Here is a 15,299-nt window from a genome sequence, read left to right on the forward strand (position 1 = left end):
AAAAAAATTATTTTTACCCCACTAATGCATTATGTCATCAGTGACCATGCCTTAACAATTTCCTGTCCTAGGAGTATTTGGCATCCACTCATCTTCATATGCTCCCTCCCTTCTTCTACAGTTAATCATCAATGTTAAATCAAAGAACTTGGGGATTAAGTTGCTTTTAGTAGTGTCTTTAGGTCAACTAAACTCAGTCCATCCTAGGGATGCCCTAGCTTCAATCTATGTTGTGTTGCATGTACATAAATGCCCATGCCTTGACAAACTTATTGTCCTCCATGAATTGCTTGTGTGCTTTCAATTTCACATCATCTAAGATATGGTCATTGATAAGACAAACCAAATTCTTTCTTAAGCAACTAGTTGAATTTCTTCTTTTTGTGATAACTCGGATATATTGATAGCTTCGCCAACTTGTGGTGTGGGCACCCCATTCTGAGTTGTTCTCTAAGCATTAATTCACTTCTTGTGGGCACGAAGTCCTCTAGAGTTGCATGTACTATAGATGTTGCTAGAGTTGCAAGTATCATTCCAATTATTTGCACTAAACCACTAACCTTGACTAAGTAGTTCCTTCCCTCTTCTTTCCACACTTGTTTTTGTACTATCTTTTTTGCTTTGGACATACCTATATGTAAATGAGATTCCTCCATCAAATTATCCATCATTGCCACTAGGTCAAGGATATTAGTCAAGGCCTTAAATGCTTAGGATCCTATTTCCTTTTCTTCTTTTTTGTCACCTAGATTGTTGGAGATATTGTTGTTATTGATATAAGGAAGAATGAAGAAGTTGTCAGTGATGTCAAGGAGTTTAGGAAGAATATAAAAACTATAACACATTGTCAAGGAAGCATGTCAAAGTTATAAGATGTTGGCATTGATGTCAAGATGGAATGTCAGTTGCAAACGTTAATGTTATCATTATTGTCAAAGTGTCAATACAAAAGCAACATAGGAAGTTTGGATATATATAGGAACCAATAGTTTTTAAACATCTACAACATTTGTAGAAGTCTAGAGGTGTGTGCATTAGACTTTTGGGGTTTGTTGCTTAGAAGCAATATATGCACTATGCTAAACTAACATTGTTTTTGGTACCACATTCTACCACCATTGGTTGTGTTGGCTTGTGGTATGAAAGATTAAGTAAATTTACTTGAGTATGTTGTATTTTATAAGATTTGCATTATAGGAGAAAGATCTAGGCGTGACAAAATGAACATTGTGTTTGTTGGTTGACTGTGCAACTATTTTGATATATGTGTCGGATAAAGGAAATGTGCATCAATTGGACGAAGTGTGTGAAGATAGACTGCAACCAATTGAGCCCATGATATGAAGCACAAGACATTACTTTATTCTTGTGTTTCCACATTTGATTTGGATTCGAGCCGACTACATTTTTCATATCATTTCAAATCAAGGATTTATTTTTGGCTAACATGGTGAGTTGCAAACGATGTTAATTTGTTCTAAGTCGACATAAAGATAACAATAACATAATGGAATGGATATATATTGTCAATTTTATGCAAGTTGATAGATGTGAAGGGTTGGTGTTTGTAGCATGTGTTATGCAAAAATGCAATATCTTGTATGCCTTATTATAGTACGAGAATGTTTGTATATGTATGAGCATATTGATTTATCCTCAAATTGCAAAACAAAAGGTTTGAGAAGTGGATAATCCACCACTTGACTCAGATTGCATTGTGAAGATTCGCTAATTATTTCTATATCATCATTTGTAAACTAAGGTTGGTGCCTCTTAATATGAGTTGGTGTTTAGTGGTTGTGTTGTAATGCAACATGAGGGATATGAGGTCTCTTGTAGGTTGGTGCCTGCAAATCAAATTGTGAAGAGATTGTTGTCTCCTCCTTAGATTGTATTTCATATGAGTTGGCGCCTACAAAATTATTGTAAGTTCAATATTATTATTATGAGGCTAGATTTGGGTAACAAATCGAAGCAACTATTCTCACTGTGGCCTTTCCCTTTAGGTTTCCACATAAATCTGGTGTTCGCTTGTGTTGATGTGTTCATTTCTTGCATAATCATTGTTAATATTTTGATTTTTGTGACTAACATAGATCTCATAACAAGTATGCCTTCTTCAGCCACATTCCTCATCATCTTCAAAACTCCTAACAAGGTCATTGGAATCTTAATAATCATATTTGTACCCTAACCTTTTCTAACATCTCTCAAGAATGAAATGCTCTAGGGTATTAGGCCCTAGCTATATTAAACACTACAGGCACATTCTAGAGCATTCTTGTTAAAAGAAAATACGTGGACCTCAAATGCTAAGGTCACCAAATCTATCTGCCCTTCTTCAAAGAAGTGACCAGTGGTAAATGCCATCTATTTTATTGGCTCCAAATAGCAATTCTTGTCAAAACATTTTTGGGCAACTCATATGACATGACAATTGCTCTCAATATTGTAATATACATATTATCAAAGTTCAATCACCAATCTCCCCAATTGTGACCAAGATTTTGAGGGTCTTCAAATTGCAAATGGTCTAAAAAAATCCTCACCACACTTGTAAATATAGGCCTCTCAATTCCATTTTGAATAGGGTGGTGATAAAACAATCCTCAAACATGGCATGAGAATCTCTACTACAATGTTGCAATGTTTGTCTAGGGGAATACTACAAAATTGTTCTTATTTCTCTACATTTTGTTGACGGAACTCATCCATAAATTACCTCTTTGACCTCCAACTATTTCAACCATTGGTTGGTCATGCTTAAAGAATAAAAGTAACACAAATTGAATAGTGATTGAATTTATTGTGTCAATGAAGTTTTGTAAATTGACTAACTCTTCATGAATCTCTTCTACCAAGTACAATCTGAAATCATGAAGTTCAGTCTTGTGGAGAAGATGAATCTCACACCAGAATGCCAAAGCAGGTTCGCCAATTGTTGTCATTATCTTCACCTAAAACTTGAAAGAAACAAGAAAACACAACCTAAAAATACTCTTAAAACATAAAATACCAAATAGCTTCCTATCCTCTACCATAATACGCCTTTGATCAATCAATCTATTCGTCATTATGCATACATATGTTGAGGTAATTCAGTGCTTCTTAATGCATGTATGTTTGCCCTATACATGAGTGTTGATACATTGGTGTTGAAAAGTTTGACAATGTGTGCTGCCATATTACTTCTCCTGCCATTTTCCCAACCTCTTTAAGTATTGATAGCATATAGAAATATGTTGTGCAACTCACAATTTCAAGGTTATCAAAACAATTAGGCATTGTTTCCTTGTCAAGTCTAAGTTTCACGTATTGCAAAACAATTGAAAGCCAAGGTTGCCTTGCTCGACTACTAATCTTTCAATCTTTCCAGTTTAAAATGTGAAAATGAACGGTTGAAGCATCTTCTGAGACAATCCAGATTTCAAAACTTTAGCATACTTTGAAACTTGGTTGAACTTCAATATGACTGAGCAATATGACCAAATAGCCACCAATGAACTACTTTAACAAGCGTTTAAACATTATGGCTCTCTCGCTTCTCCCCAACGGCTCTCCCGCCTCTCTCAATTTGAACGTTGTTGTCGGTGCCTCTAATTCGATGGTGGTTTCTGTTCCTACGGTTATCTGCTGAGGATGTCTATGGTGTTCCCTCATCTCCTGACTCCCCCCCTTTCTCCTCGCGTGGGGGCTTTTGCTCATGTGATTCACGGTTTGTTTGATGTTGTTGTTTGGTATGATGCTCCTCAGGTGGTTGTTGTTGCAGCTCCCCATGTTCCCATGGGGATTTGCCTTGTACAACATCCACGCCCCTCGGTTCTCCAATTGTGGGTCCTGCTGCTACCGGCCCTTTGGCTTCTGGGGATGCGGCTTTGCCGATTGCTATTGTTGTTGTTGGTTCTTTGCCCAAACCTGTTGGCAAACATAGCTTTGCTCGTGTGGCAAGATCTTCCGCCCAACCCTCAAATGGGGTCCATCATCTTCCCTATGCTAAATCCTCCCATGTGGTGGTTTGTGGACAGGATGTCGTGGACAACATTGGGTTCTACCAACGCTATGCTCTTGTTTGCAGATTCTCTAGGCTCTGGCCTTCTCTACCGGACCTTCATCGTTGGGTAAGTGACTCTTGGCGGCCTTTGGTTGCTTTCAATATTGAGCTTTTCCCCTGTGCTAAAGGTTTTTTTGTTGCTTCCTTCACATCTTCTGTTGATTGGGATTTAGTCTTGGGCATGTTGTGGGCTTGGGGGGTGCACTCCCTCTCTATTAAGCCTTGGACAACAACTTTTAACTCTCACTGAACCACTTAATGTGCATCCAATTTGGGTTCGGCTCATCAATCTCCCTCTCCATTTTTGGGAGCGCTCTTGTTATGAGGCTATCGGTAACTCTATTGGTCGTTTCCTGAAGGTCGATGAAGCTACATCCTCAATGGACCACACTACCTTTGCCCGCATTCTTGTGGACATTGACATCTCTCCTCTCCCAGGAGATGTGATTCTTATAGTGGGGGGATAGGCCTTGGTCACAACTGCTGGATTTTGAAGGCCTCCCCTTCCGCTGCAGGAGATGCTTCTCTACGGTTCATCTTTCTTCAGACTGCTCTATTTCACGCCACAAAGGTGTTTCTACCTAGTGGAAGAATGCTACTGTTGATCACTTAACAATCAATGCCCTTGACTCTGCGTCTGTTGGCTCCTCTCATGAGGATGATGTCGATGTCGTGCTCCTCACAGCGATTGATGCTCCTGTTGCTCCTTTTGTGGCCTCATCTCCTGAGGTCCCCACTTCCGCTTCTCCTGTTCTGCAGCCATGATCCCCTGTTGTTGTTGATTCGTCACAGCCTGTTGTTGCTCTACAACAACCTTTTGTTGTTCTATTGTAGCACCTTGTTGACACCACTGTTTGTAACCCTGCGGAGTCCCTTCCGGTTGCTCTCTCCTTTGATGGACCTAATGACAGCATCACCTAGACTGTGGTTGCTCGCAGGCAGAAGGGGATGTCTTCTCCCCTGCCCCAAACGTCCCCTCATTGGGGTTTGGGTGGCTTTCCCCCTCCCCTTGAGAGGAGTTTTTGTTCTCTGGTTGGATAGGATTCCTTGCTTGTCTGACTCTGGTTGTTTCTAATTGCCTTTGGGCTGTTGTTCTTTTTGCCAACATCATCTCTCTTGATGTTGCTTATTGTCTGTTGATAGTTTTTGACTATGTTAAGGGTCAGCGCCCTAGTAAACGATGCTTTACTAATCAAAAACAAGTGTTTAAAATTTTATAAATTTGCACAAGAACAAGCCAAACAATACAAAGTTTCACTGTAAATAAACATGATGTACTGACCTGTAGCACCAATTTGCAGATCACAATGCACGGCAAAACACAGGATAACATTTTTAAGACAAACATGGTTCTAACATGAATGAGCCCCACAAAATTTTAACCAGAGCCTTACAATTTCCGCAAAGAGCATGAACATGCCCAACATACCTTCCTACTTTCATTGTTTTCTTTGCAGCCCATAACCAACTGGGACTCAAAATGAACAAACCAGATTTAACAACTACAAGTGGAACCACGTTTAGATTTCCCCAACACAACCACCAACAATTCGGTCCCAAATGGTGCCAAAAATCTGTCACTGTTTCTTTTTACAACGACCTTTTCATAAAACTCTATCCTTAGACTACGAACTAACAACACAATTCAAAAACCTTTTCATAAAACTCTATCCTTAGACTACGAACCAACAACACAATTCAAAAAACAACCTGTATCTTCCAACAATGAATCTCATAAGTAGCCATCATTGAATGCAAAGATTGTAATAGTTTCGAGAAATGAAAATAAGCTTTAGAAACTCTTACCACCCAGTTACGCTATCCAAACATTCAGCAATTCAAACACTATGACCTTTAGGAAGCCACAGTTAAGCCTGCTCTCTCCATTGCCAAGCAAGCAATGAGCAACCCAAGACAACGGACAAGCATCTCAACCAGAAAACCCATTAAAACAACAAGAAAACAATAATCTCAGTTAGAAACACCAAAACCACCCCAAACAAACTGCCCCATAAATGCCCAGCAGCCAATAAACAATAGAGTCTCAATTGGCTTGCCATGGCTACCAGCCAATAAACAACCGAAAACAAAAATAAGAACAAAAGATAAAGCCTTTGTTGCTTTGCATGCCCTAACCCAGGTTAAAATCATTTTTTTCACTAGGATAGAAGGGGCAGTTAGGGTCACATAAATTTCTATCTATTTCCACTTAAAGCCCCTTAATGGCCATTTCTTAATGAGCTTTAAAACTCTTTCATCACTTCCTTGCACGAACTGCAAGATTCATATGAAGCTCTATTAAAAAATTTAACTTCAAACTTAATAATGAACCCACTAAACACAAAAAAGGGTACTATGATCTAGGTTAGAGTAGGTCTTGTAACTTAACAAGAACAGATAACCAATTACTAATGGCCCCAGCCTACCTTAACATCAACGTGAATACATAATGATATAAAAGATCAATAACAATTAGCATATTAGTAACACTTGCATGCCATTGACTTATCAACTGTAAACCTGCAAGTCACAAGAGTGGCGACTCGGCATACAACCTCAAAGTAAGCTCGCAAATAACAGTCCACATAACAAACACGTCCAAAACAAGGAGGCAGTCTTTTGCCACTGTTATGCTGGACCATGGTATCCAAGTTCAACCCAGTGCCTAACGGCACCACCCACTACCATACCTTGTCTTTGTTGGCTCCAACCTGTTTTTGCAACTATTGATTGTTATCGACAAAATCCAGATATATATCTTATTACAAATAAAAATCAGAACTACATTAAACTAACCATCATACTAAATGATTACATTAATAATAAAATATCAAATTCAGTTCTTAAGTATCAATAATGCAAATGAGTCTGCAAGAGGGATATGACATGATGTTGGTTAAATTTAATTATCTTTTGGATACTAGCTGCTCTGATTTTTTACGCCATAATATGTTCTAGTTTAGTTCTTTTATCAGCCAAATGTTGGTGTAAGTTGGTTTTGTTTCAATGCGAGCAGTTCTTTTCTATCTCTCAATTAGCTGTTCATTATGTCAAGTAATCAGCTGTTCATTTTTGCTTGCTCTGTTTATATTCAATGATCCTATCCAATATATAGACTATAATTGCATTTAAATATTATGTAACACAGTCCTTTCAAGCAAAGCCTGATTAGCTTCCCTACTGAAAACATTTGAAAAAGAACAAATATATTCAAGCAGCCCTTTCAAGGAAACCCTATTAAGTGTCTACAGATAACATTTGATAATGACGGGCAAAATCTCATCAACCTTTCCTAATAACAGATGCTTAAAGGTGCTTGCATGCTAAATTGGTCCCCTTGACTTTTAATTATTACCAGCATACACGAAGTTAACTGTCTCTAGCATAATGACTACTCATGGAGGTTATCTTTGGATTATTTAAATACACACTTAAGTGGCCAAGGCGTCTACTCAACAATAATAATGTTGTATTCGTTATGTTCTGCTTTGCTGTCACAGTAAAAAAAAGATAATGTTCCAAACAATTTAAGCTTCACCAGTGGGCATAGCCACGATCCAGTTTGTTATAATATTGAAGATGTCGACCATGAAAAACTTGGTAGTCAGAATAATCTGAGCATCATCATCATGATTGTGACAAACAAAATCACGATTTGTAACTGTTTTCACAACACATAAAATGAACATAAGGCTTTGTATTACGGTTACCATTTGCTAACATTAGAAAACAAAATAATAGAACATAGACAAGCTATTTGAATGCAATTGACTCCAATAATATGAAAATACATAATCCAATCATCAAAGCAAAACTCAACTAAGCCATGTGGCTCAATGTCAATCAAAATTAGGATTCTTTCTAATCTGTGACAGCTGTATATACACCATCTGATTTAGCGTTTATCTCAGATTTGAAATTCTTGTTACAAGATGGTCTCGCATTGTATTTATATACAAAATGCTGCTCTCTAGAAGATATGATTCCACAGATATGAGTACAAATCAAAGTTTGCCTAGCGACAAACTTGTATAAATGGGGCTAAAAAATAGGACCAAACTCTACAACATGAATTTATGCAAGCTAAAATATTATGGAGAAGCTTAAATGAATTAAATAATTAATGACCACAACAGTTTCTACGAAAAAACACTATGAACTCGCATTCTGGATTCCATTTTCAGCAGGTAATGAGGCCTCTGAAGCACAATCATCAACTGCAGTGGAGATGCTAGCTGGCGCTATTTCGGTTTCAAGTTCTGATGCCATGGGAGAATTATTTTCACCAGTTCGATTTGAAAGACTCCAAAGCATAATGCTTGCAGTCAGTGTAAGCATCATTTTAGGGTGAACCTGGAACATCAATATCATCAGAACTTAGGATAATTGCGACAAAACAAAATCATATCAAACAATAATCGGTAGAATGATAATATAAATTACTCCTACTGAACATTAAATTACTCCTACTGAACATACAATTACTTTACCTCCACGATGTCTTCTGGCAGAAGATATATGGAGCATCCCAGCTTTCGGGCAACACTGATTATGTAAGTAGCATTCAACTTTTTCTCTTCCTCTGATAGTAAAATAACAATTATTATCAGCCACTGAAGTTTTTGAATCAACAAAATCTACTGTACTAGAATCCATCTCTCTTAGTACCAACTAAGAAAACCTTGGGTGTAGAATTCAATATAATATCCTAATATCTATTCAGATTTAAAGTTTGAAAGATATCCAGTCATTCCTAACAATATTATGGTCAAAGATATGGAATTAAATTTCATGGCAGCTTTGGGATCGTATTATCATGTATAATGGCTCCATGATACAAATCTGCCCGCTTAGTGTTCTGCAACTTACCAGTCTCCCCTTTGGTGACAATATTCCAAGTGACCACCCTAGGTTCCACGGCACTTATAAGTTCAAGGAAAAAAATTCCATTTGCAAGACTTTTATCCTGGAAAAATACCATTTCCAAAAAAGAGAACATAAGCACCAAGTTTGGACTATTTTGTTGATTTGAAACAAGAAAAGAAAAAAGAGCATATCACCAAGGGCAATGCTCGGATTAAATGGAAAGTCCTATCATAGTCTTGAGATTTGTTGTGTTAAAATTTCATGTACCTTAAAGCTTCCCATTTGAGAAGATCTGCCAGAGCTTTTCACTTTTTCATTTGCCCAGTGCAAAATATCAGTGTCTGTTATCTCTTTGCCTTGAGAATGATGTCTCAGGTTCCTCAGAAGCTGAAGAATGTTATGGCGCATCAACTGCCAGAGGAAAGCTGAAAATATAGAATAAAGAGAATTTTTAAAGATATTTCATATTTCTAATGACTGCCTCAATGGTAAAAAAAAATTACAGAGAAATCATTCACACCATAAACTGAAACAGCCATTACAACAAATTCGTCAAGATCAACACCAAGGGACAGTATAAATGCATCACATGCCAGTGAGCTCCAAGTAGTCCCAATAGGAACATCCACATGCAGATATCCTTAATCAAATAAATCTGTGCAAACATTCAATGATATCATGATCACTATTACAGTTTGACTTGACATGCACAGTCTGCGATCACCAAATCTTTCCCCATAAAAATTGTTCCTGTATACATGCTCATTGGAAGATGGATAATTATGTTAAAGTGCGGTTCAGCAAACGATAAATGAGAAAGCCAGTAGATGAGCCAACCAGACAAATAACCAATTGGAGTTGGGCCAATCAGTCAAGTAAGCTATAGGAAATTAAGGAAGCCCTATCAGAGATCAAAGGAAATATATTGCAAGCTTAGGCAGAATACTGATGGACCTGAAGTAATATTTTCCACTTCATCAGCTGAAGATAAGGAAGTGCCACAGGTTGTGGGATGGAATTCAATGAAAATAAGAAAGCACCAGAACTGATTTGAGATGAGGATCCCAGCGGGTTGAGGAAACACCTCAACTGGTATCGGATGAGGATCTTCATGAAGACCAAGTAACATGATATGAAACTGAAGCTGAGACTAACGAAGTTGAATCACTTGAATTTAAAATCATAGTCATTCAACATTTAACAACACCTCGTACCAGCATTATTATGGAAGGGTTCCCAAATAGTAACCATGGCCATTGCTAGGAGTTTTGCCCAAATAGAAAAAGAAAATAGGGTACGTGCATGGAAGGGCTTGTGGCTGGAGCATTTTTAGGTAACTTCAGATCTTGCTATCACTCTTGCACTAGCAATACTGGATCCCAGGCAAACAAAGGATTTGGTGGGGCACAATACAGTAGTGGTGAGCTAAAGAGCTATTTGTATTATGGAAGACATTTGACTAAAGCCAGATGTTTAATGGTTTGCATCCTGCATGATGATTCAAGCAAAACCAGATGGCCTAGTTTAAGTGATGCCAAATCATTCTGTCAACTTGGAAATGATCTTTAAACACTACCTTTTCTTGACTACCCTTCACATAATGATCCCACCATCTAGTCATTACCTCAACAAGATTCTTCCTGAAGTCAGTGCACAGGTTTGACAGGGAAAAATGAGAAGGTGCACCCATACAGATACGTCCATTTTTAAGACCCCCAATACAGATACAGCTGGATATGACATTCATCAAAAACACACATGTATTTAACACAATTTTCTAAGTTATTAGAGAAGATTTTAATCACTTTTAATTTTAAAAGCAATATAGACACATAATTGCTACATAAATAATTATAAGTTGATTTAACAATTTATAATATACAAACCAAGACCTATAATTAAATTGACAGTGATGTCAGCTAGATCTAAATTAAAATAAACTAATATAAAATTTAAATAGAAATTTAAAATATATATATATATATATATACATACATGTATATACATATAGATACATACATACATACATGTATATAGATATACATATACATACATATACGTACATATATATATACACACATATAAATACATATATATAGATATACATACATACATACATACATACACACACGTGTGTGTGTGTATGTATATGTAAATGGAAATGTAAATGTATATACATATATATAACATACACACACACACACACACACATATATGAATATGTATATGTATAAGTATATATATGTATGTGTATGTATATGTATGTGTATGTATATGTATATGTATATATATATATATATGAATATTAAAAATTTTAAATTTAAATATAAATATTAAATAAGTCGATAACTAAATTAAAAATAATAATCTAAACTTAAAATAAAAATAAGTAGATGGCTAGAAGGGAGGTATGGAAGGAGGAACGCGAGCGTATAAAGGCATTTGGGGAGAATGCATGGGAAGTGTTCAGATGTGCGGTGTTTAATGGGAACGTGGCGCCTTTCCGGAGACTGGCTGAATCAGATGACTGGTGGCTCCCTGAGAACTCCACCCGCAATGCTATCAATATAGGTGAATTTGCAGCTGTGATATACCAAGCTTTTGGTGGACAAATGTAACAGGACTGTGGGTTATGGGGTTGTGTTATTTTGGGATGTTACTGGTTATTTGGTAGTCGGGCTTGGGTATCTATAGCTGCGTCTATGGTAGTGTATGGCAGGCAAGGCTAGTCTTGTCTGATGTATGAAACAGTATGTAATTTTCTTAATTCTGCAATATAGGGAGCTATCCCCATTAACGATAGCACTTACCTTTTAAATAAGAAATAAGAATAAAAAAATAAAAAATAAAAAAAGTAGATATAAATTTAAATAATATTAAAATTTAAATATTAATAATTAAGTAAAGAATAAAGAATTAAATATATATTAAAATATTTTATTTATATTTAAAGAATAAATTTTAATTTTTAAAAACTCTTACACTTAAAGAATGTAATATAAAATTATAAACAGTAAAGTTTTTAAAATTTGTAAAAATTAAAACACCGAAAAAAATAGCAAAGTTGCATGGGAAGAAGACCCAAAAAATTGGGTCACTCGAATAGAAAAACATTTCGTTTGTCTTCCGCATTTGGTGTAGGTTTTGTTTATACAAAAAAAAAAAAATAAATAAAAATTAAAAATTAAAATATGTCCAAGGGGTTGAGCTTAACTGGTTAAAACATTGGGTTCTCACTGTGGAGACCCAAGTTCAACTCCCAATAAGGACATCTAAAATGAATTATAAGTTGTGACTCTTGGCCTTCCATAAAAATGGGGAAGGTCTAGTGTCAATCTAATCAAACATAATAATAATAATTCAAAATACCGCGGCTTCGGCCTATTACCAATCAAAAAAAAAAAAAAAAAAAAATTAAAATATCATTTAAGTTTTTTTCAATTATGTTTAGGAAAATTTACATCTAATTTTTAAAAACTCAAATCACACAGTATCCAACACAGTTGAAAAATTAGGGGGTTTTGGGCATGTGTGGGTACAATATCCGATGTACATCCATACCATATTGTACCTGCATCCTTATCGGATATGGGGATATACACACATCTGGGGATGGGCAGGGGCATATCCGGCTACTCTAGTTGTCAATTCCCAGCCCACTATGACGTACTGAAAAGGCAAGGCCATGGGGAGATCTAGAAAACTATTTTGTAGGAGGGGACTGCTAACTAAGCTCATTGGTTTTTCCCTCCCCTATAGATGGTAAAGGGAATTGGTGGGAAAGAATGAGCTTTATTAGGATTAAAAGCCATTATGAATGAGGTTTTACTTTTAGTGAATGGAAAGTGAGGTGGGTCTTGCCATAAGACAAACAGGAATGCCCTTTCCTCTTATATAGAAATGTGACGAGTCATCAGTCATTCAATTAAGCTCCCAACCAGCAATCAAGGAAGCAAACCAGCCATTCTGCCAGGTTTAAGGTATCACCAACTCTGGATAACAGTGCACCATTTATCTATTTTACCATGGCTATACTCCATAATAGACATAGCTCACTCCTCTAGACCATAGAAGAGGTAGGGGGAACTGCTGAGGAAAATCCTTGCTGCTTGTCTATGCAGAACATATGAATCCCCATCTACAGCATGCACCAGCATAGCATGCTGAAATGGTAGTCCCGTTTCAGTTGAGTATTTGCAGCAGGCCCACAGGTGATAGGAGGACAGAACAGTGGAGCAAGAAGGCAGCCCTGCAAGAGGAAATAGGAGGCACAAAATTGGGAGTATGTAGTACCACGTGTGATGCTAGAGGATAGTGGAGTTATAATAAGTATACCTTGAGGAGGAGATATGAGAAGGAAAAGGTGTTCAAGCTGTAGAAGTGCAGCAGGAGTAAGAGATTGTAACTGCAGCAGTGTCCCCTGCTAATAGAGAGTTAAAGAAAGTAGCATCCCTGCAAATGAATTGTATGGGATGTGAGTCCCGTCAACAAACCCTCACAATTCAAGGGCAAGTGCCCCAGTATGAACCCTCAATAATTAAAGTACGATTCCTAAAGACAACATACTTTATGATGTACCATGAGCTATGTTTCTAAAAAGTTGATATTTTGTAACAAGGTTCCTCTTTTCAAATCATTGACCTTAAAGACAAAAAAGTTACACGATGGACAAATAAAATATGTCATTTAGCTTGAGGTTCAAGATATACAAATATTTATAACATAACTATTATACAGATAGGTAAAAGCAACCAAAAAGAACAAACTAACTATGAAATATATCTATAAAATAGCAGAAAACTAATATATAATTATATTAAAAATATACAACAAATAAAATCTAGATGCTTTTAAATACAATTTTTTAAAATTTATATCTAACAATGGACTTGATGGGAATAAGTTTACAAAGCCTAAAGATGTGTTGAAGATAATTCTAGAGATTGGGTTAATCTCAATTTTAATGGAGTTGCAATGGCTCTCTTAGAAAGAATAAGACTCACTAGGGAAAATGAATAGCTAAAACTTTAAGAGAAAGGGGGCTCAATCCTAAGTGCTGATGCATTCAACAAGAGGCAGTTCAATGATTTGCAAATAGGATACATTATTTGATAAATAAATAACAAAATAGAGAATTTCAATATCTTAAACCAACATATTAGAACAAAAAATACAATTGTAAATCTAATGGCTAATTATGAGTTCCTTTTTAACTCGAAGACAATAAAGCTAATTGCATAAGACTGCACCAAAGTGTATTGGATTCACTTTTCATCAAAAATTGTAAACCCCTATGTCAGAAAGAGAAAAGACTTATTGATCCACAATGATCAAAAATTTAAATTAAAACTTGAACATTAGGAGAGATTCAAGAAGAAAACAAAGAACAAAACAGATGACAGAAAAATCAGAACGGCAGAAGGGACAAGGTCATTTTCATGTTTTCTAGGGTGAATCTGTGCTATGAGATTGAACTAGATCAATTGTGTGCCACATAAGTGACCCAGATGGATCTCACACTGCAAAGGTGACCCAGAATGATTCAGTGCTATGAAATTGACCCCTGAATGTTGAAAATTCAAAACAGACCCAATTCAATACAAAACTCAAGGGTTTCCATCTCAAAAGAAAAGATGAACATTGTTCAGCCTTCGAAAAAGAAATCTGTCTTTAAAATGGATGCTTTCCTCATACCCCAAACCCTTCTTTTATAGCTTTTAAAAGGAATTTACTATTATTTTCCTTTTTCACCCTTTCCATCGGAAAATAATTGAAGTGTCTTTTTAAAATACTGGTAAAGAAGTAACTGAAATGTTATTTTCTAATGTGTGGGTGCACCATGGACTTCCTAAGCCCATATTTCAGATAGAGATACAAGATTTGTTGGAAAATGTTGGATACAAGAAACAAAAAGAGAATTAGTTTTCACCCACAAAAAAATGGTCAAACAGAGGTGGTTAACAGAAACTTGGATCAACTCATAAGAGGATACAACAATAAGTATTCTAAAACTTGGTATAAGTCACTTCTATGCATTCAGCACTCTTATAACAAGGCAACTCATTCTTATACAACCGGTCATTTTGAGGCTTCTTGGAGTATCTGCCCTCAAGTCAACTTGATGTTCCTTTTGATTGCCAAGAAGAAACCGCAGAACAAGATGCAGAGGTGGCTAAAGCATTGAATTAGTTGAGAGAATTAGGCAAATCTAACTCAAAGTAAAAGAGCAATTAGAAAGAACTCAAAATTTGTGCAACAAAGACATGATTAGCATAGAAAGGAGCATAAATCAAAAGTAGAATGCAAAGTTTGGTTTTCCCTGGGTAAAGAAAGCTTACTAGGAAAAGCAAAGAAAGTCAAGCCAGCAAGATATGGACTTTTC

At 36.3% G+C, this 15,299-nt stretch overlaps 1 protein-coding gene across 1 annotated transcript in view; it reads right to left on the minus strand.

Moving 5' to 3' along the window:
- Window positions 1-7,786: 7,786 nt before the first annotated feature.
- Window positions 7,787-15,299, minus strand: part of LOC131062592 (fimbrin-2) — a 36,085-nt gene continuing 28,572 nt past the window's right edge. Inside the window, exons 11-14 of the mRNA XM_057996280.2 lie at window positions 9,185-9,342; window positions 8,921-9,017; window positions 8,542-8,633; window positions 7,787-8,404 (exon numbers count right to left, since the gene is read on the minus strand). Coding sequence (XP_057852263.1) covers window positions 8,204-8,404; window positions 8,542-8,633; window positions 8,921-9,017; window positions 9,185-9,342 — 548 coding nt within the window. The 3' untranslated portion in view covers window positions 7,787-8,203. The remainder of the gene's footprint in view (window positions 8,405-8,541; window positions 8,634-8,920; window positions 9,018-9,184; window positions 9,343-15,299) is intronic.

The sequence above is a fragment of the Cryptomeria japonica genome, chromosome 6, assembly GCF_030272615.1.
Source record: "Cryptomeria japonica chromosome 6, Sugi_1.0, whole genome shotgun sequence".
NCBI lineage: Eukaryota > Viridiplantae > Streptophyta > Pinopsida > Cupressales > Cupressaceae > Cryptomeria > Cryptomeria japonica.